General features: G+C 45.9%; 1 protein-coding gene across 2 annotated transcripts in view; it reads left to right on the top strand.

Annotated features, from left to right (window-relative positions):
* Positions 1-27,991, top strand: part of RAD18 (RAD18 E3 ubiquitin protein ligase) — a 418,996-nt gene that overhangs the window by 33,693 nt on the left and 357,312 nt on the right. The window contains exon 4 of one of the 2 annotated variants that reach the window (XM_073591734.1): positions 12,639-12,709. In XM_073591734.1, coding sequence (XP_073447835.1) covers positions 12,639-12,709 — 71 coding nt within the window. Of the gene's footprint in view, positions 1-12,638; positions 12,710-26,660; positions 26,912-27,991 lie in introns of those variants that run through there. The other variant, XM_073591735.1, reaches the window with a different exon arrangement.

Here is a 27,991-nt window from a genome sequence, read left to right as displayed (position 1 = left end):
AATAGAATACAGTAAAAAAGAGCAGAACAATAGAGAGAGAGAATAGAGAGAGAAAGAACAATAAAACGACAACTATTTTTTTTTTTTTTTTTTTATATTTTTGTATGTTTTTTTTTTTTTTTTTTTTACACTTTTTTTTGTAACTAACTTTTATAACTGTAACCGGTTCCAGGTTCGGGTCTCTCAAAATGCGATGGCATCTTGGGAGACCCTGTGAAAGTGTGCCTAGTCTGTGCAATGCTGTACCCTACGCTAATACTCAACTAGTGTATGGTAGCGTTCAAAATATTCACCAATGCAAAGACCAGGATTGTCAGGACAGGAGGGACAATAATAGCGGGTGTCACGCCTATATCCGCGCTTCCTGCAGACACAACATCTTTTTTGGGGGGGTTCGTTGGGTAGGGGTACTCGGGAGGACATAAAGAAAATGCCTCTCATGCAGCCGACTGCATTTGGTTGGGGATGTGAATGGGGGAAGTACGGGCGCTGCAGAAGCGGTGGGTTCCCAATTAGGATTGGCGAATGCAGCAGGAAGGGCACTATGGGCACGACGGGCCTGTGTTTGTCTTCTTGGTGGCAGCGGGACACTACTTGTGCTTGCCACCTCACCAGCTTGAACTGCACTTATAGGACTCGCCATGTCACCAAGTGTTACTGCAGTGCTGGTTTGACTACGACCGGGGTGTATTAGGCCGCTGGTGCTTGCCAGTTCACCAAAACGCTACCAAAAAAACTGTTAGCGATCGCAGGGATCAGGCCTGACTCTGCGAACGCTGCAGTTATGCGTTTAGTGTTTTGTAAGTGTCAGTGATCGATCGATACTGCACTTGGGTGGGCTGGGCTGGGCCGGGCGGAGGGGCAAAACGCAGGTGCTAGCAGGTATCTGGGCTGATCCCGCTAACACTGCGTTTGTGGGAACCCTAAACTGCTGGGGACGCTAGTATAGATCTGATCGGATCAGATATTGATCAGTTCAGATACTATACCACTAAGGGAGGCGTATGCTGCGTGCGTGGGTGTTAGCGGTACTGGTGCTAACCTGACGCTGCCTGGGGCTGGTGCTTGCCAGTTCACCAAAACGCTACCAAAAAAACTGTTAGCGATCGCAGGGATCAGGCCTGACTATGCGAACGCTGCAGTTATGCGTTTAGTGTTTTGTAAGTGACAGTGATCGATCGATACTGCACTTGGGTGGGCCGGGCGGAGGGGCAAAACGCAGGTGCTAGCAGGTATCTGGGCTGATCCCGCTAACACTGCGTTTTCGGGAACCCTAAACTGCTGGGGACGCTAGTATAGATCTGATTGGATCAGATATTGATCCGTACAGATACTATACCACTAAGGGAGGCGTATGCTGCGTGCGTGGGTGTTAGCGGTACTGGCGCTAATCTGACGCTGCCTGGGGCGACGCATATCACCGCCGGGCGATCGGGGGGCTAAACCTTTATTCGGTAATAAACGGCGGGTGCCCTGACACTATAAAAAATGAACTAACCAGCGTCACTCGTAACAGTTATACGGTGATCAGTGGTGAAAGGGTTAACTAGGGGGCAATCAAGGGGTTAAAACCTTTATTAGATAGTATATGGGGGTCCCTGACGCTATAAAACGCTGACGGCGAACCTAAATATTTACGTTCCTAACTAGCGTCACCAGCGACACTAATACAGCGATCAGAAAAATGATCGCTTAGTGACACTGGTGACAGAGGGTGATCAAGGGGTTAAAACTTTATTAGGGGGGGTTAGGGGGGTATCCTAGACCTAAAGGGGGGTAATACTCACTGCCCTAACACTGTAACTGTCACAAACTGACACTATGCAGTAATCAGAAAAAAAAAAATACTGCTAATGTCAGTTTGTGACAGGGGGGGGGGGGATCGGGGGGCGATCGGGGGGGGGATCGGGGGTGTAAGGTATGCCTGGCATGTTCTACTGTGTGTGTGTGTGTTGTGTGCACTCACATGTCTTCTCTCCTCGGCGCTGGGACGGAAACTGCCAGACCGAGGAGAGATGACATCACATCCTCTGCCTGTGTGAAACTACACACAGGCAGGGGAGGATTCCTATTGGCTGGGAGCGATCGCGAGGGGGGGGCCACGATCGGATGGTCTCCCCCTCGCCTCCCGACGCTCCTAGTCAGATGCCGACCGCCGGTGGCACCGGGGGGGGGTCCGATCGGACCCCCCGCCCGCGGGAGGCAGATCACGTACAGGTACGTGATTCTGCCTGCCCGTGCCATTCTGCCGACGTATATCTACGTTAGGCGGTCGGCAAGTGGTTAAATGTAACCATATTACTACACTTAGAGGCGCCTCTCTTCTCTTTTATTCTCTGGAGCTCCTGCTGGATTTTGCTTCTAATCCCCTTGTGGAGGCTTCCATTTGTGGATGGACATTTTATGGTTACACAACCTGGTCACATTGCTATAATCTTTTTATATGGACTATAAGCTGAAGGACTTATGAATAAATGGTTGTGGAACGAATCATCTGAGTTTCCATAATTTCTTATGGGGAAAATCGCTTTGATATAAGAGTGCTTTGGATTACAAGCATGTTTCTGGAACGAATTATGCACACCAAGGTTTTACTGTATGTAGCAATGGCAGCGTCTGCAGTTGTAAGATGCCTTGAGGGAAATTAATCAAGTAAATAAGAAACTTTGTTGCACATCAAGCTGCCTCTTATTTCTCAGAGTATTGGTGACGTTGATTACAACCGCCGGCATCTGGAGTACAGTGCAGCAAACTTCCGCAGGCTTGAAAAGACTTCCGAAACAGAAATTCACTCTAGCTTAAAGCTAGCTTAAATGGATCGAAAATGGACTGCTTCAGCAGGGACCGGACACATTTCAATCCCTCAATGGCTGCTCCTGCTCTTCTTTAGATGTGCTATAAACCATGTGTAATGAAAGGGCCTGCCTGATTGTATGCAGTCTGAATGGATTGCTTGACCTTTATGTAGTATTGATAAACCTATAGCAGATTGTATAGCGTATGGCCAGCTTAAAACTTAAATGACTTCCATTTATTCCCCCCCCCCCCACCACACACATTTGCACCTTTCAAGGGGGGAGGGGGGGGAATGGGGACCTGTTTTTGACAGGTCCCCCTCCCCACTTCTGGAGATGGTGCCACGGTGAAGCTCGGCCCCCCTCCTCCTTCCTCCGCCGCCAGGCCAATTAAAAAGTGTGTGCAGGGAACCGGCTGTGAAGTAAACTCCCATGCATGAATTTTACCTATAGCTAAACCTATTATAAGGCGAGGTACTCTAAATATCTGCTAAACAGCCACCATTAAAGTGGATGTAAACCTGAAAATTATTATTATTTTTTTTTTTATGTCATAATGTAGAGTATAAGATTTCCTATCATTTGAGCCCAGTCTTGCCACAAAGAGTTAATCCATCACTGAGCAATCCTCTTTTATTGTTCAGTGAGATAAATCTTGACAAACAGAGAAAAACTTTGTCAAACCCCTCCCCCTTGCTGTGAGTGACAGGTGATTTACATATCTCGTGCACTAGCCTAAGACATGCATTGTTTTTTAATTCCCTCCCCCACTCCTTTCTTCAGCAGCTCTGCAAGGTTTGGCTGCTCCACACCTCACCATGATTGGGCATGCTAAAGTCATGTGGTTACTTTCCTGTCTTTTCACTGGATGTTAGAGATCATAGCAGAAGTTCAGTGTAAGAAATACACAGGAGAAAATGCATATTGACAAGGGGAGTGTAGAGGTGGGCGGGGAGTCTACTGACATCACGACTCCGCCCACCAAGCTCCAGACAACAGACCCACCCACAGAATCTGCAGTTTTTCGGGTCTAATAACAGAGGGGAGACATTTGACAGGTAAAGATACATGCAGGAGGCGTGTATATCCTTATAACCCCTATGGCAGTAGTTTAGAAAGGATAACATTGGATTTACATCCACTTTAAGGAGATATTAAGGCCCCTTTCACACTGGGGCGGTTTGCAGGTGTTATTGTGCTAAAAATAGTGCCTGCAAACCGACCTAAAACTGCTGCTGCTGTTTCTCCAGTGTGAAAGCCCGAGGGCTTTCACACTGAAGCGGTGCGCTGGCAGGAGAGAAAAAAAAAACTCCTGCAAACAGCATCTTTGGAGCGGTGAAGGAGCGGTGTATTCACCGCTCCTGCCCATTGGAATCAATGGGGCAGCGCGGCTATACCGCGGCTGTAGTGGCGCTATGCGAGTGGTTTTAACCCTTTTTCGTCCGCCAGCGGAGGTTAAAACCGCACAGCTAGCGGCCGAATACCGCCGCAAAAACGACGGTAAAGCGGCACTAAAAATAGCGCTGTTTTACCGCCGACGCCCCCCACCGCCCCAGTGTGAAAGGGGCCTAACTGTAGATGCAGCCGGTGACGTCACCGGCGCATGTGCTCTAATGGAACAGCGACCCGGGCCATTCCTTCAGAGTCCTGTGCCGTAAACGGCGTGGTCCCAGCGCACATGCGTGGGAGTGACGTCATCTTGCCACTCGCACAGCCGGAGTCCACGAACCTGGAAGGAAGGCCGGGCGAAGATGGAAGCACCTTCAGCAGTGACAGCGGGCTGCTGGAGGGCTTCGTTCTAAGGCAAGTTTCACATAATGTGCTAGTATGCGATGCATACTAGCACATTATGACCATTGCCTTTCAGGTTTAAAAAATAAAATAAAAAAAGCCAACAGTTTACCAGCTCTTTTAAAAATTTAAACGTATGAAGTTCTAAAATTGCTGCCCAACATTTGTGTTTTTCATTTTCAGCGACAATAGTATTACATGAACAATAAAGATTGTTCAGGTGATAAAACCAGAACGGGGGACGGATGTAAATCTATCATTCTGTGCTTCGGAAGAAGAGCAAAACAAAGCGCTATTTTTCTTCAGTCCCCCACAGGCGGCGATTTTAATATTCGCTTACACTCTGGTGAGTGTCTTTGTGAAGAATCTGTGCACATAGACCTCGGGGGGTTCCCCGCGGAGATGGAAGCGTCATCCCAATTTCTTTCTGCATGCCGTTCATCATTGATATCTGAAAAGAATGTTTCCTTTACCATTCAATAGAACTAACCGCTATGTCACCCGCTTAGGGGATTGTTTTCACAGCTTCCAGCTGCTAAGAATTTTTTTTTAATTCTTTCCGTTCCCCCTATGAGTTTCGGAGCAACATATACCATATGCTGGATGTTTTTATAGGCAGTGATAAAACAGAAAAAGGCCGGCCATACACGGTTCGGATCTTGGCCGGGTTCAGCAGAAACCAGCTGAGATTCGATCCATTAATGGGCATGCTGAATGGTACCAAGTTGATCGATCCACTTGGGTGCAACTAGCCTGCCGGATTCACTTGCCAGTATCGCAAGCGGCTGCTATAGCTGCCAACGATGATCGCTGTCTTCTCCCGGCAGGGACGGCTGCATCCAGCCTGACCATTACCGATTTGTACTGTGTATGGCCAACCTAAGCAGTGCCCTGAAAGTAGAGCTGCACAATTAATCGTCAAGAATCGATATTGTGTTCTTGACTAAAGTGTTTCACAATTCTTTCTATGCAAAGAATTCTCTCTGCTCTTCTGAAGCCACAAAAGAAAAGAAGAGAAAAACTGGGCAGTCTGCCAAGAATCAAAACATTCTTTATCAGGTAAACTTCAGTATAAACATTGTAACAATTTGTCAATGGAATAAGTGAAAAAAGTTTAACCACTTAAACACTAAACTAAACCTTTTTCTGACATTTGTTGGTTTCAAGTTAAAATCATTTTTTTTTTTTTGTGCTAGAAAATTACTTAGAACCCCCAAACATTATATATATTTTTTTAGTAGACACCCTACAGAATAAAATGTTGCAATATTTTATGTCACACTGTATTTGCGCAGCCGTCTTTCAAATGCAATTTTTTAAAAAAAATTACTTTAATGAATAAAAAAAAATAACTAGTAAAGTTGGCCCATTTTTTTGTATAATGTGAAATGTTTTACGTTGCGAGAATCGTGAGAGAATTTTTTTTTTTATTCAGCAAAAAAAAATCGTGATTCTCATTTTGGCCAGAATCATGCAGCTCTACCTGAAAGATTTACTTTTTGTCTTGGATTCCTCCTTAACCACTTCCCTACCGGGCCAATTCTGACAATTCCCACATACATTTAAAAATCTGCATTTTTTTTTTTTCCCCCTAGAAAATTACTTAGAACCCCCAAGCATTATAGGTTTGTTTTTTTCAACTTCTTTCCGACTGTGTTACAGCTGAATGACGGCTACAGCACGATCGGACATTTTCAGGAGGGCATCTATTGATCTCCTCTCAGAAACCTGCCCCGCTGCACGCCCCCCCCCCCCGGTCATGATCTGTGATCACTTTCGGACACAGCTCATCACAAATCAAAGTAAAGGGCCAATCATAGCATGTGATACAGCTGTGTCCGATCACAGATCATCACAAGTAAAAAAAAAAAGTAAAAAAAATGCCAGGTGTCGGCATTTCCTTTCCTGATTATCAGTGCCCATCGTGTGCCTGCATATCGGTGCCCATCGTGTGCTTGCATATCAGTGCCCATCTTGTGCTTGCATATGCGTGCCGCCTCACGAGTGCCCATCGCGCGCCGCCTCACGAGTGCCCATCGCGCGCCGCCTCACGAGTGCCCATCGCGCGCCGCCTCACGAGTGCCCATCGCGCGCCGCCTCACGAGTGCCCATCGCGCGCCGCCTCACGAGTGCCCATCGCGCGCCGCCGCACGAGTGCCCATCGCGCGCCGCCTCACGAGTGCCCATCGCGCGCCGCCTCACGAGTGCCCATCGGTGAAGAAGAAAAATGATTTATTTCTTGAATTTTATAACAATGACTTTTTTTTTTTAATTTAAAAATTTGTAGTCCTTTTTTTTTTGTTTAGTAAAAAATAAAAAAAAAGTGGTGATTAAATACCAACAAAGGGAAAGTTGGAGACCGGCAGTGCCTCTGGAACTCGTCGGACATGCCCTCTGTAGTTCATCCACCACCCGTTGTTCAGTGAAGAATACAGCGTGTACCTTTCAGAGAACATTGTGTGTTCCACATATGAAGGGAAGATCACCAGTGACTCGGTGTGGTGTACTCCTGGGCCAGCAGCCGGCCTTTCCTGTGAAATTTGAAAATCTATCGGAAATGTCTTTTATTGTTAATGGCTTCCTTATGTGTTTCAGAGGCTTCCGCGTATGAGCATTTCTGGCCGCTGAGAAACTGCCAGCTTCAGAGCTTGCTCAAGTTGCAACACATAATTAATACTGTGTTCATTTTGTATGGGTGGAAAATTTTAGAGGAAGCTACTGAAATGTGTTCTTAGGCTAAAGCCGGCCCTACTGTACATGAATTGAAATTTGGCCGGTTCAGCATGGAACCAGATGAATTTCAATCTATGTATAGACAGGTTTGTGCTACATAAGTCAATATACAGTATCTCACAAAAGTGAGTACACCCCTCACATATTATGTAAATATTTTATTATATCTTTTCATGTGACAACACTGAAGAAATGACACTTTGCTACAATGTAAAGTAGTGAGTGTACAGCTGTCAGGGCTGGGCTCAGCCCTTCCTTCTCTGAGCCGGCCGCTCAGCTGTCGGCTAATTGCCAGCTCCTATCTCTCCCTCCACAATTACTCAGCTGTTGGTGATATCGTGCTCGTCAGTCCTGCCTACTTAAGCCATCCAGTCCAGAGGATCTCTGCCTTCGCCTTGGTCAACATCACAGAGTTGATCTCCTGCTTTCCTGTTTAAAGACTAGCTTTGCTGACATCCCTTCTGGCTCCAGATCCTACTTGCTGTTTCACTATGTTGATCCCTGACTTCTGGCCTGGCTGACTATTCGTTCTGGTTACTGAACTTGGCTATGTTTTGACTCGGTTTGTTCTTTTTACTTTTATTATTAAACAAGTGTGATTTAACTGTACTTCTGTCTCGGTCTGATTTCATGGTTTCTGACAACAGCTTGTATAACAGTGTAAATTTGCTGTCCCCTCAAAATAACGCAACAAACAGCCATTAATGTCTAAACCGCTGGCAACAAAAGTGAGTACACCCCTAAGTGAAAATTTCTAAATTGGGACCAAAGTGTCAATATTTTGTGTGGCCACCATCATTTTCCAGCACTGCCTTAACCCTCTTGGGCATGGAGTTCACCAGAGCTTCACAGGTTGTCAATGGAGTCCTCTTCTACTCCTCCGTGACGACATCACAGAGCTGGTGGATGTTAGAGACCTTGCGCTCCTCCACCTTCCATTTGTGGATGCCCCACAGATGATCAATAGGGCTTATGTCTGGAGAAATGCTTGGCCACTCCATCACCTTTACCCTCAGCTTCTTTAGCAAGGCAGTGGTCGTCTTGGAGGTGTGTTTGGGGTCGTTATCATGTTGGAATACTGCCCTGCGGCCCAGTCACTGAAGGGAAGGGGATCATGCTCTGCTTCAGTATGTCACAGTACATGTTGGCATTCATGGTTCCCTCAATGAACTGTAGCTCCCCCAGTGCTGGCACCACTCATGCAGCCCCAGACCATGACACTCCCACCACCATGCTTGACTTCAGGCAAGACACACTTGTCTTTGTACTCCTCACCTGGTTGCCGCCACACACGCTTGTCACCATCTGAACCAAAAACTTTTATTGTGGTCTCATCAGACCACAGGACATGGTTCCAGTAATCCATGTCCTTAGTCTGCTTGTCTTCAGCAAACTGTTTGTGGGCTTTCTTGTGCATCATCTTTAGAAGAGGCTTCCTTCTGGGACGACAGCCATGCAGACCAATTTGATGCAGTGTGCAGCGTATGGTCTGAGCACTGACAGGCTGACCCCCCCCCCCCCACCCCTTCAACCTCTGCAGCAATGCTGGCAGCTTTCATACGTCAGTTTCCCAAAGACAATCTCTGGATATGACGCTGAGCACCTGCACTCAACTTCTGTTCTGAGTGGAACCTGTCCTGGTAAACCGCTGTATGGTCTTGTCCACCGCGCTGCAGCTCAATTTCAGGGTCTTGGCAATCTTCCTATAGCCTGGGCCATCTTTATGTAAAGCAAAAATATTTATTTTTTCAGATCCTCAGTTCTTTGCCATGAGGTGCCATGTTGAACTTCCAGTGACCAGTATGAGAGAGTGAGAGCGATAACACCAAATTTAACACACCTGATCCCTATTCACACCTGAGACCTTGTAACACTAACGAGTCACATGACACCAGGGAGGGAAAATGGCTAATTGGGCCCAATTTGGACATTTTCACTTAGGGTGTACTCACTTTTGTTACCAGCGGTTTAGACTTTAATGGTTGTGTTGAGTTATTTTGAGGGGACAGCAAATTTACACCGTTATACAAGCTGTACACTCACTACTTTACATTGTAGCAAAGTGTCATTTCTTCAGTGTTGTCACATAAAAAGATAGAATAAAATATTTACAAAAATGTGAGGGGTGTACTCACTTTTGTGAGCTATTATACACTATATATGAACTTTAATGGCATCCCAGTCTTAGTCCGTAGGGTTCAATATTGAGTTAGCCCACCCTTTACAGCTATAACAGCTTCAACTCTTCTTTAGAGCGGAGACTGTGAGCAGGCTTTCTCATCTGTGACAGACTCACCCGGGACAGAGGCTTTTGGAGGGGACCGAATGCTAGCCTCTTGTCTACCGACTATGGGCCCTGGCATTTGAGGGAACTACAAGCATTTAGGAAGATATTCTGTTATGTAATCCAAAAGGACATTATTAAGGAGGCCATGATGGTCTCTGCCAGCTTGGGACTCGGTGGACAGATGTATGTGAAAGGAATGCTGATTAATGAGAAATTAATGGAAAGCCCGGGGTTTTCACCCAATAATTTATTGTCCTCATTAGCACACCTTTTGTCTCCTAGCAAACTATTGGGGGATGTGTTTATACTTATGTGTATTGTAAGTTGTGAGTGAGGAGACGACAAGTCTACCCTGAAAGGTCATATCTGAGTCACCAAGTCGGGGGAAGTGATTAGTAAACTAGCTCATGTTAATTAGGTTTCTGGTTACAGTTTGTATTGTCAGCCTGCTGTATATATTTGTGTATCATCTCAAATAAATCAGTCCATGTTCAGCAACCAAACCAGTCCTGCCTTGTTACTGGTTGTAAAATGCGGCTAATATCTATATTCAGACTGGAGCAAGCATTGTATGAGAAAAGCACTCAAGCTGAGTGTAGGATGTTTCGTTACATCGTCCAACATCAGTGCCTGACCTCACAAATGCGCTTCTGGAAGAATGGTCAAACATTCCCATAGACACACTCCTAATCCTTGTGGACGTCCTTCCCAGAAGAGTTGAAGCTGTTATACCTGCAAAGGGTGGGCCAACGCAATATTGAACTCTACGGACTAAGACTGGGATTCCATTAAAGTTCATGTGCATGTAAAGGGAGGCGTCCCAATACTTTTGCCAATATAGTGTATCAATCGACTTGTGTACAACCAGCCTGTCGGGTTTTCCCCAAATGATCAGTGCCACTGGCTATAGCCAGCAACACTGATCATTGTATTCTGACGGCAGGGAAGCCTTCCCACTGTCAGAATACAATACTATGGGGGAGGGTTATCCACATCCAATGTATGGATTAGGGAATCCCATCAATATAAACAAATAAAAATGCGTAATGTATAGGCTGCATAACTCCATATTTTGTTAGAAGTTACTCCCGTGTTTTGGCCTTTAAAGTGGCTGTACACCAGGAGCGAGCGGTGAGGTTAGTGGCTGGTGAAGCACTGGCTAGTATCGGCGCCAGATACACACAGGTTACATACGCCACGATCGTTGGAGTGAGAGCAATAATTCTAGCACTAGACCTCCTCTGTAACTCTAAACGTGTAACCTGTAAACATTTTTAAAGCGTCGCCTATGGAGATTTTTTTAAGTACTGAAGTTTGACGCTGTTCCACAAGTGTGTGCAATTTTAAAGCGTAACATGTTTGGTATCAATTTTCTCGGCGTAACATCATCATTCACATTATACAAATAAATCGGGTTAACTTCAGTGTTGTTTTTTTTTTTTTTTTTTTTTTTTTTTTTTATTCATGAAAGTTTTTTCCAAAAAAAACACGTTTGGAAAAATTGCTGCGTGAATACAGTGTAACATAAAAAGTTGCAATGACTACCATTCTATTCTCTAGGGTGTCTGCTAAAAAAAAAAAAAAAAAATATATATATATATAAAAAAAAATTATAATATGCTTTATTATTATAGCATAAAATAATATATTATTTAGCTTGATTAAAACAGTACCTTTTCAACAGCAGGAGATTCTCATTCTCCATCTTAACTATGTGAGAAAAACATGGGATTGTGGGTAAATCTTATACACCTAAAAACATGTTTTTTTCCTTGTAGTTAGGAGGGCTGGGCTGAAAGAACATTTGTCTTATAGACACGCCCCCTTCTATGACACTGCAGTGAGAGGCGTGCCTCCACTGGAGCATTTTTATTGGACAGCTTGTTCCAATGGTATATTACTATTGGTCCAAGGCTCCAAGCTGTCCATTGAGCTCTGTGCTTCTGACAAGAAGTGAGGAGAGGCTCTGGGAGCTCATCCTCTGTCTGCTGCAGAGTGTGCCAGCTTGTACTTAAACTGGCCGCTCTGTATGTAGCTTCTGACAGGCTGCACATTGAGCCCTGTATCTCCAGAACAAAAAGGTGACGGGAGCCCCAAATTTTGACCAGTGGTGGGGTAGGACTTCAGCTACTTTGGGGTCTCTGTAACCCCAGGTTGCTGAGCTACGACCCTCGAACCCTTTTTGTTGTTAATGACAGGTGAGGCTCTGCCTCCCCTGGCCGCACGTCCCTGCTGTAAACCCTTCCACATACCCAATGAAGTGACTGGCCTCAGGTGATGCACGTAAATTAAACAAATCCTCCTACATAAGTTATACCTGTTTATCTGCAATCTTCTCTACATTTGTTCAAAGTGCAGAATTTATAAAGCTTGTGCGAGATGTCAGAAAAATGGCATTGAGGGCTGAAACTACACTCAGAGCTCAGTGAGGAGAGCTATGACAGCTGATTGGAGTAAAGAGACCCCCCCACCCTTCACACAGCACACAGGAACAGAGCTGAGGCTGTCAATCACAGATTGTGTGCTTGAGCTCTCTCCCCGTCACTTTGCTCTTGGAAACTCGTCGGGCGTGTTCAGGATCCAACCTGCCCACAGCTAATCACAGGCAGTGAGACCTTACCCGATCTGTGCAGCTGCGGGATGGAAAATGTCTCGCTGCCTGTGATTAGCCGTGGGCAGTGTCTGCTTCCTGGTGGAGTCCTGAACAGGCCCGAGGCCCATTCCTACTCATCAGAAGTGACTCCTGAAACTACAGACAGAAATGACACTTGGTGCTCTGGACTGAGGCAAGCACACACTATAGAGGGATATGCTTTGTTCATATTTCATGTCTGAGGTTTACAACCACTTTAATTTGTTGGTTTCATTCTCCTCATCTATTCATGTTTGGTATGTTGTATACATTTCCAGTTGCAGAGCTGGACACTGCCATTGTACAAATGTATCTGTTATTCCTCTGCTCTTCATTACATCTGCTGTAGGATTGTTTGTGAGGAAGATCTCACTCTGAGCTTTGTGTCCATTTGTTTCAGAATGTTGCCGAGCCCGACTTACGGAACAATCGGCTGCTGGACGACTTGGTGCAAGCGTTCTTCACCACTCGGTATGTTCGATCCTTGTCTTCTCTCTTCGTCTGTGTACTTAGTAAATTCTTACAATGAGAGGAGGAGTTTCCTAATGTCTGAAGTCCTCTCCATTCTGCTGCTTTCATTTATTGTTTTGTTCTAATGAATCTATAGCATAAAGAGAAAAAAAAAAGAAAATAAATGTGTGTGTGTGTATATATAATATTATGTATGTCCTCCCGTTATCACACTGCCTGCCCCCTGCAGCACACGGGCGGTGCGCTCTGTGATCGCTGAGCCCTTCAGGCCAATCACAGCAGCCCTTCACAACGTGACCAGCTGTGTCCAATGACAGCTGGTCATGGAAGTAAACACAAGCCGGTTATCGGCTTTTCTGTCAGCGTGAGGAGAAAAGAAGAAAGCCAATAACCAGCTTATGTCGTTTGTGGCTTGCAGGGGTTTAACCCGGGCCTCCCGTCCCACCGGGAGACCCGAGCCACCAGCCGCTGCGTCTGCCACCTAGACTGAGACCCGAACAAGGCTGGATTTGGCTTTGATCGGGTCTCGGATTGAAAAATCCTGGAGGCGGCGCCGCAACGTCACTTCCAGTTTACTCGGCTGCCAATGGCGTTGATTTAAAAAAAAAAAATGACAGTATTCAGAAACGCAGATTTTGGCGATTTTGAATGCTTTTAAGTGCAAAGGAGGGATTTGGGGTCTTTTAGACCCCCGATCCCTCCATAAAGAGTACCTGTCACCACCTATTACTGTCACAAGGGATGTTTACATTTCTTGCAACAGCAATTAAAGTGATCAGTTTTATTTTTTTAAAGGGACAATGTAAAAAAAAAAAAAAAAAAAAAAAAAAGAAAATTTTTTTTTCTTTAAAGCGCCTCCGTCCCTGCGAACTCGCACGGCAAAGAAAACAAAACGCTCACATAACTCGCAACCGCAAATGTAAACGGTGTTCAAATCGCACCTTTTTTAAAAAAGCTTGACATGTTGGGTATCTATTTACTCAGCGTAACTTCTTTCACGTTATACAAAAAGTTGAGCTAACTTTACTGTATATTTTTTTTTTTTTTTAATTCATGAAAGTGTTTTTTTTTTTTTTCCCCCCAAAATATTGCGTTTGAAAAACCACTGCGCAAATACCGTGTGACATAAAATATTGCAATGATCGCCATTTTATTCTCTAGGGTCTCTGCTAAAAAAAATAATTTTATATATATATAATTTTGCATTCTAAGTAATTTTCTAGCAACAAATACTGATTTTAACTTGTAAACAACAAATGTCAGAAATGGGCTTAGGCATGAAAGAGTTAAAGGGACATCAGCCACTAATAAACAGAGCACTGATTATCTGTGTTCTGATTATCAGTGCCGCCTCATCAGCGCACATCAGTAAAGGAGAAAAATGTACCTGTTTGCTAAATTTTTATAACAAACCAGAAAAAATGTTTTTTTTTTTTTTCAAAATTTTCGGTCTTTTTTTCATTTTTACAAATAAAAAACCAGTAGTGATTAAATGCCACCAAAAGAAAGCTCTAGCTGTGTGAAAAAAAAAATGCTAAAAAATGAATTTGGGTACAGTGTTGTATGGCCGCGCAATTGTCATTGAAAGTGTGACGGCGCTGAAAGCTGAAAATTGGCCTGGGCAGGAAGGGGGGTGTAAGTGCTCGGTAGGCAAGTGGTTAAGGGAAGGGGAGGGGCTTTTTCAGCTGAACACACCCTGCTCTCTGCATGCCTGACCTAAGGGCAGATGGATTCCAGGAAGTAAATACTACACAAATCATCTGCCCTTACTCAAAATGGCCTCAGCCAGAAATGCTGGGGGGGGGGGGGAGTGTGTGTGTGTAGGGGGTGTTTTTCAAAGAGATTTCTCAACAAAATAAATGCAGACATGGATTGGTGGGGGAGTTTTGCTTTTGACTATTACAAATGAATTAAATGGCGTTTTCAGTTTGTGATGCTCAGATACGATTAAGTTACGTTTTTTCAATATTCTAAAAGCCCATCCAGTAGAAATTGCACACGGCTTTGTTTGAGACCAGAGTTTTGTAAAGGTCTAATTTTTTTTAATGAAAAGTAATGACCCCTTAACTGAAAAGGACAATCCAATTCCGTCCCGGATCGCTTCTCCCCGTTGCCCTGCATGCGCAGCACATGAACCTTTTTAAATCCGTCTTTATTTTTAATCAGGTGTTTGTTCAGAAATGTTTTCAGAATTCTGTTTGAAAGAAAACTCTCCCTGCTTTGGGTACATCGAAACCATTTATTTTGATTACTTTTTTTTTTGTGGAGGTTAAGCATCCTGTACATTTACATATCGAATTATGCAGATTGCAACATAATCTAATTTGATTCCTCTCCAACCACAAATGAAATCTTCCTGCAGAATCTTAGCGAGGGTTGCTGCTTCACGTTGATATAGTCGTGCGCGGCGGCAGACTCGAAGCCAGACACCGCGGGGTACTGATTGGATTTTAATTTCTATTTTTATTTTTTTTTTACATTTTCATTTGTCAGTTTTTACACTTTTTATTTTTTTCTATCTTCACCTGTTTTTCCTTCACAGCTTGAAATTAGAGCTGTCATGTGAAAATAAAGTTTAATTTATATTCCGTGCTCTCCGATTCCCTGAGCTGCTGCCATTCCGCCACACGCTTGCCTAGGTCTTGTTTAAACAGCAGCTCAACATTATTGCGTTGTTCTGGGTTATTGAAGTGTGGCAGAGGTAGAGAGGTGTTTTTTTTTTTTCCTCCCCGTCTTTCATCCGAGAGGTATAGTCAGCCCTCTCATGCCTTATTATTATCCATATTTCTCCATGCCCAGGAAGGAGAAGCAATCGATTGCCTCCGCCACTACTGACGGCTCCGGTAAGCGGTGGAGGGGGCCCCTCTCCCGCCGCCGATAAAATTGATCTTGCGGCGAATCTGCCGCAGAGACCACTATTATCAGAAACCGGACCGCCCACTGAAGAAGAGGATACCGGGGGTTATGGCAGCTAGCTGATGCCAGAACGATATTCCTCTTCAAAGTGAGGACGTATATCGGCGTGCGGCGGTCCAGAAGTGGTTAAAGTAGACCTGTGCTCCATATGTTAAATTAGTTGGTAGTTCAATTCGTTTTAAAGGGGAACCCCAGATTAGCAGCACCCCAACTCAGGTGATCCCCATTTCATTGGTACCCCTGTTCAGAAGATTCCCAGCTCATTAGTACCCTTGTTCAGCAGATCCCCCGCTCAGTAGTTCCCGCATTTAGCAGATCCCCTGCTGAGTGGTACCCTCGTTCAGCAGATCCCCTACTGGGTAGTACCCTCGTTCAGTAGATCCCCTACTGGGTAGTACCCTCGTTTGGCAGATCCCCTGCTGAGTGGTACCCTCGTTTGGCAGATCCCCTGCTGAGTGGTACCCTCGTTTGGCAGATCCCCTGCTGAGTGGTACCCTCGTCCAGCAGATCCCCTGCTGAGTGGTACCCTCGTCCAGCAGATCCCCTGCTGAGTGGTACCCTCGTTCAGCAGATCCCCTGCTGAGTGGTACCCTCGTTCAGCAGATCCCCTGCTGAGTGGTACCCTCGTTCAGCAGATCCCCTGCTGCTCACCACATGAAATCTGCTAGTTTGTTTAGCTCTGGTCCCCCAGCTCTGCTGATCCTTCGCCATTCACTCCTCTCTCTGTTCACCACCTTCTATAGCGTTCCCATGTTGCACACCACGTGTGCTGTCTGCTAGATGCTCTGCTCCAGTCTGGACCCCACTCACCTTCCTGCTGCGCCACACTGCACACCATAGTTTTTTTTATTTATTTAGTGATTTATTTTTATATTTAAGCTTGAATTTTTTGAACCCATTTGTGTCTAATTGGAGCCATGTCGGTAAAGCGGTACCGAAGAATGAAACCCTTTGGTAGAGCCAAGGGCTGACCTCACAGAGGCAGCAGAGATTTTATATGTTTTATCTGTTCATAGCGGGTGTTGTAAATACCTCACTGGACTGTTTTCTCTTGTTTTTGTTTTTTGAAGGTCTTTTTAAGTCAACCGCATTGCTTTTCATTTATTATTGCTGAAACTCTTGTGTTTTGGAGGAGTCCTGACCTCAAACTGTCATGCGTTAAATAACTGCGGTGAAGATGAAATAGTTTCTAGCAGAGCTGTCGTATTTATGAGCTGGCCCTGGCTAGTTGTTTTGACTGTTTTTCCTTGTGGGTTGAATCGTATTAAAAACATGATGTGATACAAGAGAATCACAGAGCGGAGTGGTTCGGTTGGAACGCAGGCTGCCAGCTGGAGGACCGTGACTTCTAAATAAACGACATCCAAAGATGAAATCCATCTTTTTCCTTGATAGTTGTGAAATGTTGTGCCTCTGGGGGGCGGAAGGAGCTTAGTGTGGCCTTCAGAAAGCAGTTGTCATTTAAGCTGAACCTCGGGCATAAAAACCTTTTATAAATTCCTCAATGGCTGAAAATTCACGGCACCAAATTGCTTTGCTGACCCAGATATTACCTTGCAAATATAGTGATGACATCACTCCGCTTACAAAGCGGAGCCAAGCAAAGGACCCAGGAAAGAGCAAGAAATGGCTGGACGGCCGCACTCCATTGAGACGCCTTTTATTGAAGTCAGATAAAATCCAAAGAGTCACAAACGGTCAGCTATGATTTAAACACCCATTTGCGGTGTGAAACGTTAGCCTTGTCCTGTTCCTCTGGGATCGATGTGATCGTTTGCGACTATTTGGATTTTATCGGACTTCAATAAAGGTGTCTCAATGGAGTGCGGCTGTCCAGCCATTTCTTGCTCTTTCTATGCTACTTGCAGAGCCTGCACCTGTCTTTTACTAGCGGGAGGTGTAACTTCAGGATGGTTTCCCTAGAGCGGTGAGTTCTTACCTTGTTTGAGTGTGGACTGTAAGGGAAGGACCCAGCAGGACCCACCCACTACAGGCTGCCTGAAGAAAAGTACAGGAGGGGGAGGGGACAAGACCAGACACCCTGCACAAGGAGAGAGAGAGAGAGAGCAGCATTGACCGGTCTTTAATGTCTGCACAGAGGCGAAGTGAAGGGATTGTTTGCCTCACAGATCTGGAAGAAAAGCGCAGAAATTGAACTTGGGTTCACATATACACTACATACATGTTGTCAAAAGTATTGGGACACCTGCCTTTACATGAACTTTAATGGCGTCTTAGTCCGTAGGGTTCAATATTGAGTTGGCCCACCCTTTGCAGCTATAACATGTTCAACTCTTCTGGGAAGGCTGTCTACGAGGTTTAGGAGTGTGAATAGAAGGCATTAAAGTAAAAAAAAAAAAACTTTAAGGCTTTTGAACCACTTCAGGTGATTATACATATGCCTTTTGGATTGTATTATATAAGGGGCATACTCTCTGCTGGCCAGCAGTGTAAGGGGGCTTACTTCTTACTGGCTATCAATGTAAAGGTACATACTTCTTAGAGGGCATACATCACGCTGGCCACCAGTGTAAAAGATTAATTCTTCCCGCTAACCACCAAATTTAAGGGGGGCCTTCTACATTGACCACTAATGTAAGGAGGCCCCTTTCCACTAAGCTCTAATTTAATAGTGCATTCTTTTTACTAACCACAAGTTGTTAAGGGGACCTTCTCAATTGACAACCAATGTAAGGGGTTACTTCTCCTAGCGACCACCAAGTAAGGGGACTCTTCTTGGCTCTCCACCAACATAAGAAGGTCCTTCTCCACAGACCACTAATGTAAGAAGGCCCTTTTCCGCTGACCACCAATGTACAGGGTTCCTGCTCTTAATGACCACCATTTAATGGGACTCTCCCTAGCTTGCCGCCAACATAAAGAGAGTCCTCCTCCACAGACCACTAATGTAAGAAGGCCCTTTTTCACTGACCACCAACATAAGGGGCCTTTTTACCAACTACCAGTTTAAAAGACCGCCTTCACTGATCACCAGTGTAGGAGGGGCCCCTCTCTACTGACCGCCAGTGTTAGGGGTTCCTTTTTCAATGGCCACCATTATAAAGGGATTTTACTCTGGTCACCACCAATCTAGGGAAGTCCTTTTGCACTGGCTGTAAGGGTTTTGACTGATCATACTAATATACCGCGAGCTGTAGATCAATACATTTCTAGCAGAGGTTCTCAGAGAGCTGAAAATTATTTTAAGTTTAAAAAAAAAAGGCTTCTTTTAGATTGTACATTTGGATAACCCAAACACACAGAGCTGTGGTATTGTGCGTGGTGGGGGGGCGGAAACATCTTAAGCTGATGGTCTGGGAGCTCCCCAGCAATTTATTATAGTAATGAAATTTCCACTTCACTAATTCAGTATAATACATTGATCACATACCTGTGTAGATGGGAGGATAGCCCGGTACAAGCCACCGGCTCCCTCTGCTCTGATAAACTGCATGCTTCAGCAAGCACCTGTCCTTAATAACTGGAAAGGGACCCTTCATTGCAGTCCATAATTATTAAATTTGTAGCCTAATGGAAATCTTAATTAGTGCCATTGTATTCCAAACCTGGTTTCTATGAATAGATTATACAGTGCCTTGAAAAAGTATTTATACCCCTTGAAAATGTCCACATTTTGTCATGTTACAACCAAAACTGTAAATGTATTTTATTGGGATTTTATGTGATAGACCAACACAAAGTGGCACATAACTGTGAAGTGAAAGGAAAATGATAAATGTTTTTAAAAAAAATTTTTTTTACAAATATTTTGAAAAGTGTGGGGGGCATTTGTATGGCGCCCCCCGGAGTCAATACTTTGTAGAACCGCCTTTCTCTGCAATTACAGCGGGAAGTCTTTTTGGGGATGTCTCTACCAGCTTTGCACATCTAGAGAGGAAAATTTTTGCCCATTCTTCTTTGCAAAATATCTCAAGCTCTGTCAGATTGAATGGAGAGCATCTGTGAACAGCAATTTTCAAGTCTTGCCACAGATTCTCATTTGGATTTAGGTCTGGACTTTGGGCCATTCTAACACATGAATATGCTTTGATCTAAACCATTCCATTGTAGCTCTGGCTGTATGTTTCGGGTCGTTGTCCTGGTGGAAGGTGAACCTCCGCCCCAGTCTTTTGCGGACTGTAACAGGTTTTCTTCTAAGATTGTCCTGTATTTGGCTCCATCCATCTTTCCATCAACTCTGACCAGCTTCCCTGTCCCTGCTGAAGAAAAGCATCCCAACCACATAATGCTGCCACCACCATGTTTCACAGTGGGGATGGTGTGTTCAGGGTGATGTGCAGTGTTAATTTTCTGCCGCACATAGTGTTTTGCTTTTAGGCCAAAAAATTCAATTTTGGTCTCCTCCTCCTTCTTCCATGTTTGCTGTCCCCCCCCACATGGCTTCTCGCAAACAGGACTTCTTATGGTTTTCTTTCACCAATGGCTTTCTTCTTGTCACTCTTCCATAAAGATCAGATTTGTGGAGAGCACGACTAATAGTTGTCCTGTGGACAGATTCTCCCACCTGAGCTGTGGATCTCTGCAGCTCCTCCAGAGTTACCATGGACCTCTTGGCTGCTTCTCTGATGAATGCTCTCCTTGCCCGGCCGGTCAGTTTAGGTCAGTGATGTCAAACCTTGGCACCCCAGATGTTTTGGAACTACATTTCCCATGATGCTCAACTACACTGCAGAGTGCATGAGCATCATGGGAAATGTAGTTCCAAAACATCTGGGGTGCCAAGGTTCGCCATCACTGGTTTAGGTGGACGTTCATGTCTTGGTAGGTTTGCAGTTGTACCATACTCTTTTCGTTTTCGGATAATGGATTGAACAGAGCTCCGTGAGATGTTCAAAACTTGGGATATTTTTTTTTATAACCTAACCCTGCTTTATACTTCTCCACAACTTCATCCCTGACCTGTCTGGTGTGTTCCTTGGCTTTCATGATGCGGTTTGTTCACTAAGGTTCTCTAACAAACCTCTGAGGGCTTCACAGGACAGCTGTATTTATACTGAGATAAAATTATACACAGGTGGACTCTATTTACTAATTGGGTGTCTTCTGAAGGCAATTGGTTCCACTACATCATAGTTAGGGTTATCAGAGTAAAGGGGTCTGAATACAAATGCCCCCCCCCCCACACTTTTCACATATTTATTTGTAGAAAATGTTTAAAACCATTTATCATTTTCCTTCCACTTCACAATTATGTGCTACTTTGTGTTGGTCTATCACATAAAATCCCAATAAAATACATTTACATTTTTGGTTGTAACATCACAAAATGTGGAAAATTTCAAGAGGTATAAATACCTTTTCAAGACACTGTAAATATGTATACTGTATGTGTAGGGGGCAGCCATATTTGGTCTTGTGTTCACCCCCACTGCATGTATTACGTTCATTCTGCCCCGCATCTGTTGTGTGACCTGTCTTTACATTGACCTGAGACTACACCTTGGGCTTTATTTAAGAGCAAAGCCCTGTAAAAAAAATGGGTTAGTTGACAACAATCTCAATGGCAATACGGACTTGGTATACCAACAATACAACACAAGATATCACGCCTAAACCCCACAGCTGCCTGGGAAGCAACCGGTGTGAAATGTGCACTAATCTGAGGAGGGGGAGTGATACTGGCGCATGAAGAGGTAACAACATCAACTCTTCAATACAAATTTCTTTACAGCTTACCTACTGCAAAACATGCCATACCTAACCACTGACCAGTGGGACAATGTACAGAGTGTGCCGGCGATGGAGCCCCTTGCTTTGGAGTTGCTCAACAAGATGGTGGCCAGAGGCCACTTGCTACTGGTGACTTTGGTTCTGGCAAATGGTTTCTCCCTCTTGAGGTAGCTGTATCAGGCAGTGGTAGGTGGAACACTTGTCACTCTGGATTGCTGAACACAGGATACTAATGGAATTCTCTGGGCAGTATTCGCTGCAGGAGCGCAGGGCTCTGAGGCTCCTTCCCCATGCTTCCCCCGGCCAGACACTCCCCGTACCCCATGTGGTTCCCGGCCAGACACTCCCCGTACCCCATGTGGTTCCCGGCCAGACACTCCCCGTACCCCATGTGGTTCCCGGCCAGACACTCCCCCGTACCCCATGTGGTTCCCGGCCAGATACTCCCCCGTACCCCATGTGGTTCCCGGCCAGACACTCCCCCGTACCCCATGTGGTTCCCGGTCAGACACTCCCCCGTACCCCATGTGGTTCCCGGCCAGACACTCCCCCGTACCCCATGTGGTTCCCGGCCAGACACTCCCCCGTACCCCATGTGGTTCCCGGCCAGACACTCCCCCGTACCCCATGTGGTTCCCGGCCAGACACTCCCCCGTACCCCATGTGGTTCCCGGCCAGACACTCCCCCGTACCCCATGTGGTTCCCGGCCAGACACTCCCCCGTACCCCATGTGGTTCCCGGCCAGACACTCCCCCGTACCCCATGTGGTTCCCGGCCAGACACTCCCCCGTACCCCATGTGGTTCCCGCCCAGACACTCCCCCGTACCCCATGTGGTTCCCGGCCAGACACTCCCCCGTACCCCATGTGGTTCCCGGCCAGACACTCCCCCGTACCCCATGTGGTTCCCGGCCAGACACTCCCCCGTACCCCATGTGGTTCCCGGCCAGACACTCCCCCGTACCCCATGTGGTTCCCGGCCAGACACTCCCCCGTACCCCATGTGGTTCCCGGCCAGACACTCCCCCGTACCCCATGTGGTTCCCGGCCAGACACTCCCCCGTACCCCATGTGGTTCCCGCCCAGACACTCCCCCGTACCCCATGTGGTTCCCGCCCAGACACTCCCCCGTACCCCATGTGGTTCCCGCCCAGACACTCCCCCGTACCCCATGTGGTTCCCGCCCAGACACTCCCCCGTACCCCATGTGGTTCCCGGCCAGACACTCCCCCGTACCCCATGTGGTTCCCGGCCAGACACTCCCCCGTACCCCATGTGGTTCCCGGCCAGACACTCCCCCGTACCCCACGTGGTTCCCGGCCAGACACTCCCCCCTACCCCATGTGGTTCCCGGCCAGACACTCCCCTCTACCCCATGTGGTTCCCGGCCAGACACTCCCCCCTACCCCATGTGGTTCCCGGCCGGCCAGACACTCCCCCCTACCCCATGTGGTTCCCGGCCAGACACTCCCCGTAGCTCATGTGCAATTTGTAAAGAAATACAAAAATTACCATTAAGTTATTTTTTTTTTTTTATAGTACTCGCTGATACCAATTACTGATACCTACCACAACTTCCAAATCAGCGGCTATTGCCAACAATGGCACCATCCGAAACGTTGCGATGCCGACTTTGTGGCGCCGCACCCATTCCCAAAAGTAGTTTCTGTACTACTTTTGGCGAATTGGGGTGCGATTTTCATAGACGGCTGCAAGAACCCGCACAGATGTCTCTGAAATCGCTCCCGAAGTCGGAACTGACATGTGGGCATGAAATGAGTTCAGCTGAACTTGCACGATTTCAATCCCGCAGCTGTGTGAACCTAGGCTTAAAGCGGAGTTCCACCCAAAAGCAGGTACCTGAATTTGACAGGGAGGAACCTGCTCCCTTTTCAGTTCTGGTCACCTAGGTGATCGAAAGCAGAAGCTCTCCCTTTCAAAGTCTTCTGGAACATATGACAGGTCCTAGAAGACTGCGCAGTGGGAACCCGGCTGTGAAGCTGAAAGCTGTCGCAGCCGGGTGCCCATAGTAGACATGCCGGCGCCGCCGAGGGAGGACACTGGGAGAACACGGCTGCGGTGAGTACACCGCTGGACCGTGGGACAGGTGAGTGTGTGTTTATTAAAAGTCAACAGCTACACTTTTTGTAGCTGCTGTCTTTCAATAAACAAATGACTGGAAATCTGCTTTAATAAAAAAAAAAATATATTTTTTTTTACTTGACAAGGTTGCTTTAACCACTTCAATACCAGGCACTTATACACCTTCCTGCCCAGACCAATTTTCAGCTTTCAGCGCTGTCGCACTTTGAATGACAATTATGCGGTCATGCTACACTGTATCCAAACAGATTTTTTATCATTTTGTTCCCACAAATAGAGCTTTCTTATGGTGGTATTTGATCACCTCTGCGATTTTTATTTTCTGCTAAACAAATAAAAAAAGACTGAAAATTTTGAAAAAAAAAAAATATATATATTTTTTGTTTGGTTACAAAACTTTGTAAATAAGTTCTCTCCTTCACTGATGGGCGCTGATGGGGCTGCACTGATGGGCACTGATAAGGTGGCACTGATGGGCACCAATGAGGTGGCACTGATGAGGTGGCATTGATGATGGGCACTAATATGCGGCACTGATAGGTGGCACTGATGGGCGTCACGGATGGGCACTGATGGGCGTCACTGATGGGCACTGATAAGGTGGCACTGATGGGCACCAATGAGGTGGCACTGATGAGGTGGCATTGATGATGGGCACTAATATGCGGCACTGATAGGTGGCACTGATGGGCGTCACGGATGGGCACTGATGGGCGTCCCGAATGGGCACTGATGGGCGTCACCTATAGGTGGCACGGATCGGCGGCACGGATAGGTGGCACTGATGTACTGTTTGGTACCGATGGATGCCAATCGGTGCCAAACAATGACTGCCAATCAGTGATGCCCATTGTAGGCACTGATTGGCATCCCTAGTGGTTTAGGGTGGCATACCTTGTGGTGACATCCCTGGTGGTCCTAGTGGCGTCCCTGGTGGTCCAGTGTGGATATCCTCGGGGGGGGGGGGCTGTGCTGATAATCATTCAGCACAGCCCCCCCCCCCCCCCGTCAGAGGAGCAGCCGATCGGCTCTCCTCTACTCGCGTCTGACAGACGCGAGTGTGGAAAAGCCGTTCACCGGCTTTTCCTGTTTACATCGTGATCAGCCGTGATTGTGACCAATTACATTGGTCTCCGTCAGAGACTCTTTACCGAGATCGTAGTTGTGGTGTGTCAGACTGACACGCTGCAACAACTTTGGCCGGCTTAATATCCTGAGGACAACATATGACGTCCGGTCAGTATATCGTAACCACTTTGCCGCCATCATTTTGCTATATGGCGAGGGGCAAGTGATAAAACACTTCACTACCCGCCTATAGTCATATGACGTCCTGGGATGGAATCTCCCATCCTGGGTGGACGTCATATGACATAGGAGAGCGATCTGTGTTCCCAGAACGGAGGAACACTGATCAGTCTCCTCCCCTTGTGCGTCCCCTCCCCCTACAGTTAGAATCACTCCCTAGGAAACATATTAACCCCTCCCCGCCCCCTAGTGGTTAACCCCTTCACTGCCTGTCACATTTACACAGTAATCAATGCAATTTTATAGCATTGATCGCTGTATAAATGTGAATAGTCCCAAAAATGTGTCAAAAGTGTCCGATGTGTCCGCCATAATGTCGCAGTCACGAAAAAAAATCGCGATCGCCGTTAAAAAAAAAAAATATATATATTTTTTTTTTAAAATGCCATCAATCCCGTATTTTGTAGACGTTATAACTTTTGCGCAAACCAATCAATATACGCTTATTGCGATTTTTTTTTTTTTTTTTTTACCAAAAATATGTAGAAGAATACGTTTCGGCCGAAACTGAGGAAAAAATTTGTTTTTTAAAAAAAAAATTGGGATATTTATTATAGCAAAAAGTAAAAAATATTGTGTTTTTTTCAAAAGTGTCGCTCTTCTTTTGTTTATAGCGCAAAAAATAAAAACCGCAGAGGCGATCAAATACCACCAAAAGAAAGCTCTATTTGTCGGGAAAAAGGGATGTCAATTTTTTTGGGGTACAACGTCGCACGACCGCGCAATTGACGTTTAAAGTGCGACAGCGCTGAAAACTAAAAATTGGCCTGGGAAGGAAGGGGGTGAAAATGCCCGGTATTGAACCGGTTAAACTGACTTCATGTGGAGCCCAAAGTTCATCCCTTTGATCTGTAAATGAATATACAGAAGGACAGATAAGATACAATGTTTCTCTTTATCTGACTCTTTTAGCACTGAGCAAGGTTGTTGATAAACATTGCTGGCTGCCTTTTTTTTTTTTTGACAGCTGTGAGGGGAAATATTCTGCACTATTTACATGAATCATGGAAGTGCTGGATTAGGATCGTGTGGGGGGGTTGAATCGAGATTGCGATCTTTTAATGATTAATCGTGCAGCTCTACTTCTTTTTTTTTTTTTTTCCAGAGAGTGATTTTTGTGTTACTAAAAATTCTCCCTCCACCGGCAGGCCTGGACCTGAATTTTTCATGACCTTACCCAATTTAGCCATGCCGCTCCATACTGTTGTAGCTAATAATGTCCGTGCGGAGGTACCGCGTTATTGTTGAAGACCAGACGGCGTTGGGTTTGAGGCGATAAGACAACCTCTGGCTATTAGCGGAAGACAAGGAGCCCTTTCATTATGTCAATAATTCTGAGTAATGAGAAATTGAAGGACACCGGGGTCTTGGCTGCGTTTTATTACATCCCACCTCCGTGAGGGTATGACATTTAATAAGAAGGATCTGCCGCTTAGACCGTAAATTTATTGGCGAGAGGTTCCAGCTCCTTCCTTGTAATTTTCATAACTGGTGCTGAGATGTGGGATAACAAGGTCTGGTTTATGAATGAGACGGATCTGCATTGTTACTGTCTGCTGTGCTGCTGGGAGAGACTCCTCACAACCAGTACAGTATTAAGACTTCATCTACTTGTCATGCAGAGACACCTTACTCAATATTCTGGTATAGGTTATGCATTGGGGATATTTATTACAGCAAAAGGTACAAAATATTGTGTTTTTCAAAATTCAAAAAAGATAACGGCTTCACCGATGATGTGCAGCCTGGCCCCGCCTCCTCCTTTCCCTATGAAGGACTATGCCTCCTGGGATATGAGACGTACATATTTCAGGAGGGGATGCGGGCCAAGTGCATGTCATTCGGCTAGGGAGACGAATGTGTACGGGGGCAGACCATGCCTTTTTTTTTTTTTTTTTTTTTACGGCTCTCTAGCCGGATGACGCGCGCTTTGCCTGCATCGCCTCCTGAAATATGTACGTCTCATATCCCAGTAGGCATAGTCCTTCATTGGGAAAGGAGGAGGAGGCGGGGCCAGGCGGCACATCATCGCTGAAGCCGTTATCATAACCTGGAAGAGCCGGCAGCTTTCCAGTGACGTCACAGAAGTGGAGGCGTGGGACTGAGGGGGGTGTGCAGAGAAGCAGCAGATCTCGGCAGGATAAAGCTGGATCTGCTGGGTGGGCGAGTATCTTAAATGTGCAGGTAAGTGGGGGTTAAAAAAGAAAAGACACAAAAAAAAAAAAAAAGCCCACTTTCTGCAGCGGAAGAGTGGATGGGTGTATGGGAGGCAACATACCCTGTCGGTCCTGCAAATTAACCTTATTCACAACCCATAGGAAGCCCTCCTCCATAAACCCAGACCACACCTAAATAAGCATCAACCAATGCTGGCAGGGTTTGTGTTCTTGGTGGCCAGGCAAACTCTAGCTAGAGCTTGGAAGCACCCATCAATTAACTCTGCCGAGGTTAAGCAACGTCTTCTGGGGACCATTCTACACGAAAAGCTAACCCCTCTAGTTACTGACACCCATGCAAAATATTTGAGGATTTGGGGGCTGGACTACAATGGGCACCTGCACCTAAAAAGGTGGACCCATGCCTTTACAAAGGGCCTTGACTTCTGTCCAAGTCAGTAACCAGCCCAACCCCAGACTGATACTAAGCCCCACCCCTGAGATTCAGCTTTGAAACGCCAGAGCCTCATTGGCCAGTGGAGTATTTTTAAATATTTTCCTTTTGGATTTGCTGTGGCGCCTTTTAAAATAGAAAAAAACGTTATTAGGCCTCGCTCACACAGGTAAAACCTAGATTGATTCTAAATACATTTAAAAAAAAAAAAAAAAAAAAAAAAAAAACAAACATGTTATACTTACCTGCTTTCTGCAGTGATTTTGCATAGCGCAGCTCCGATCCTCTTCTCGGATCCCCGAGCCCCCCCATAGCAAGCCACTTGCTAAGGACGAACTGGTGCATGCTGGCTTCAAAGCTGGCTTTCTGTGTGCCCATAGAACACACACAGCGCGGCTGAGCCCCACTGCCCGCTCCCCCCCCCCCTCACTGGCTGTGATTTGAAGGTAACAGGAGCCATTGGCTACTTCTGCAGCCTCTCTGTCCAATGAGAGAGAGAGTGGCGCTGCTCTCGTGCACATTACTGGATCAATATTGGGCTCAGGCAACTATAATGATTAACTGGGGGTGGGAGCTGCAGGCAGAAGGTTTTTTTTCACCCTAATGCAGGGGTTGTAAACCCTCAAGGTTTTTCACCTTAATGCATTAAGTTGA

This window comes from Aquarana catesbeiana, linkage group LG07, assembly GCF_042186555.1.
Source record: "Aquarana catesbeiana isolate 2022-GZ linkage group LG07, ASM4218655v1, whole genome shotgun sequence".
Taxonomy (NCBI): domain Eukaryota; kingdom Metazoa; phylum Chordata; class Amphibia; order Anura; family Ranidae; genus Aquarana; species Aquarana catesbeiana.
This window is presented reverse-complemented; position numbering and strand designations above follow the sequence as displayed.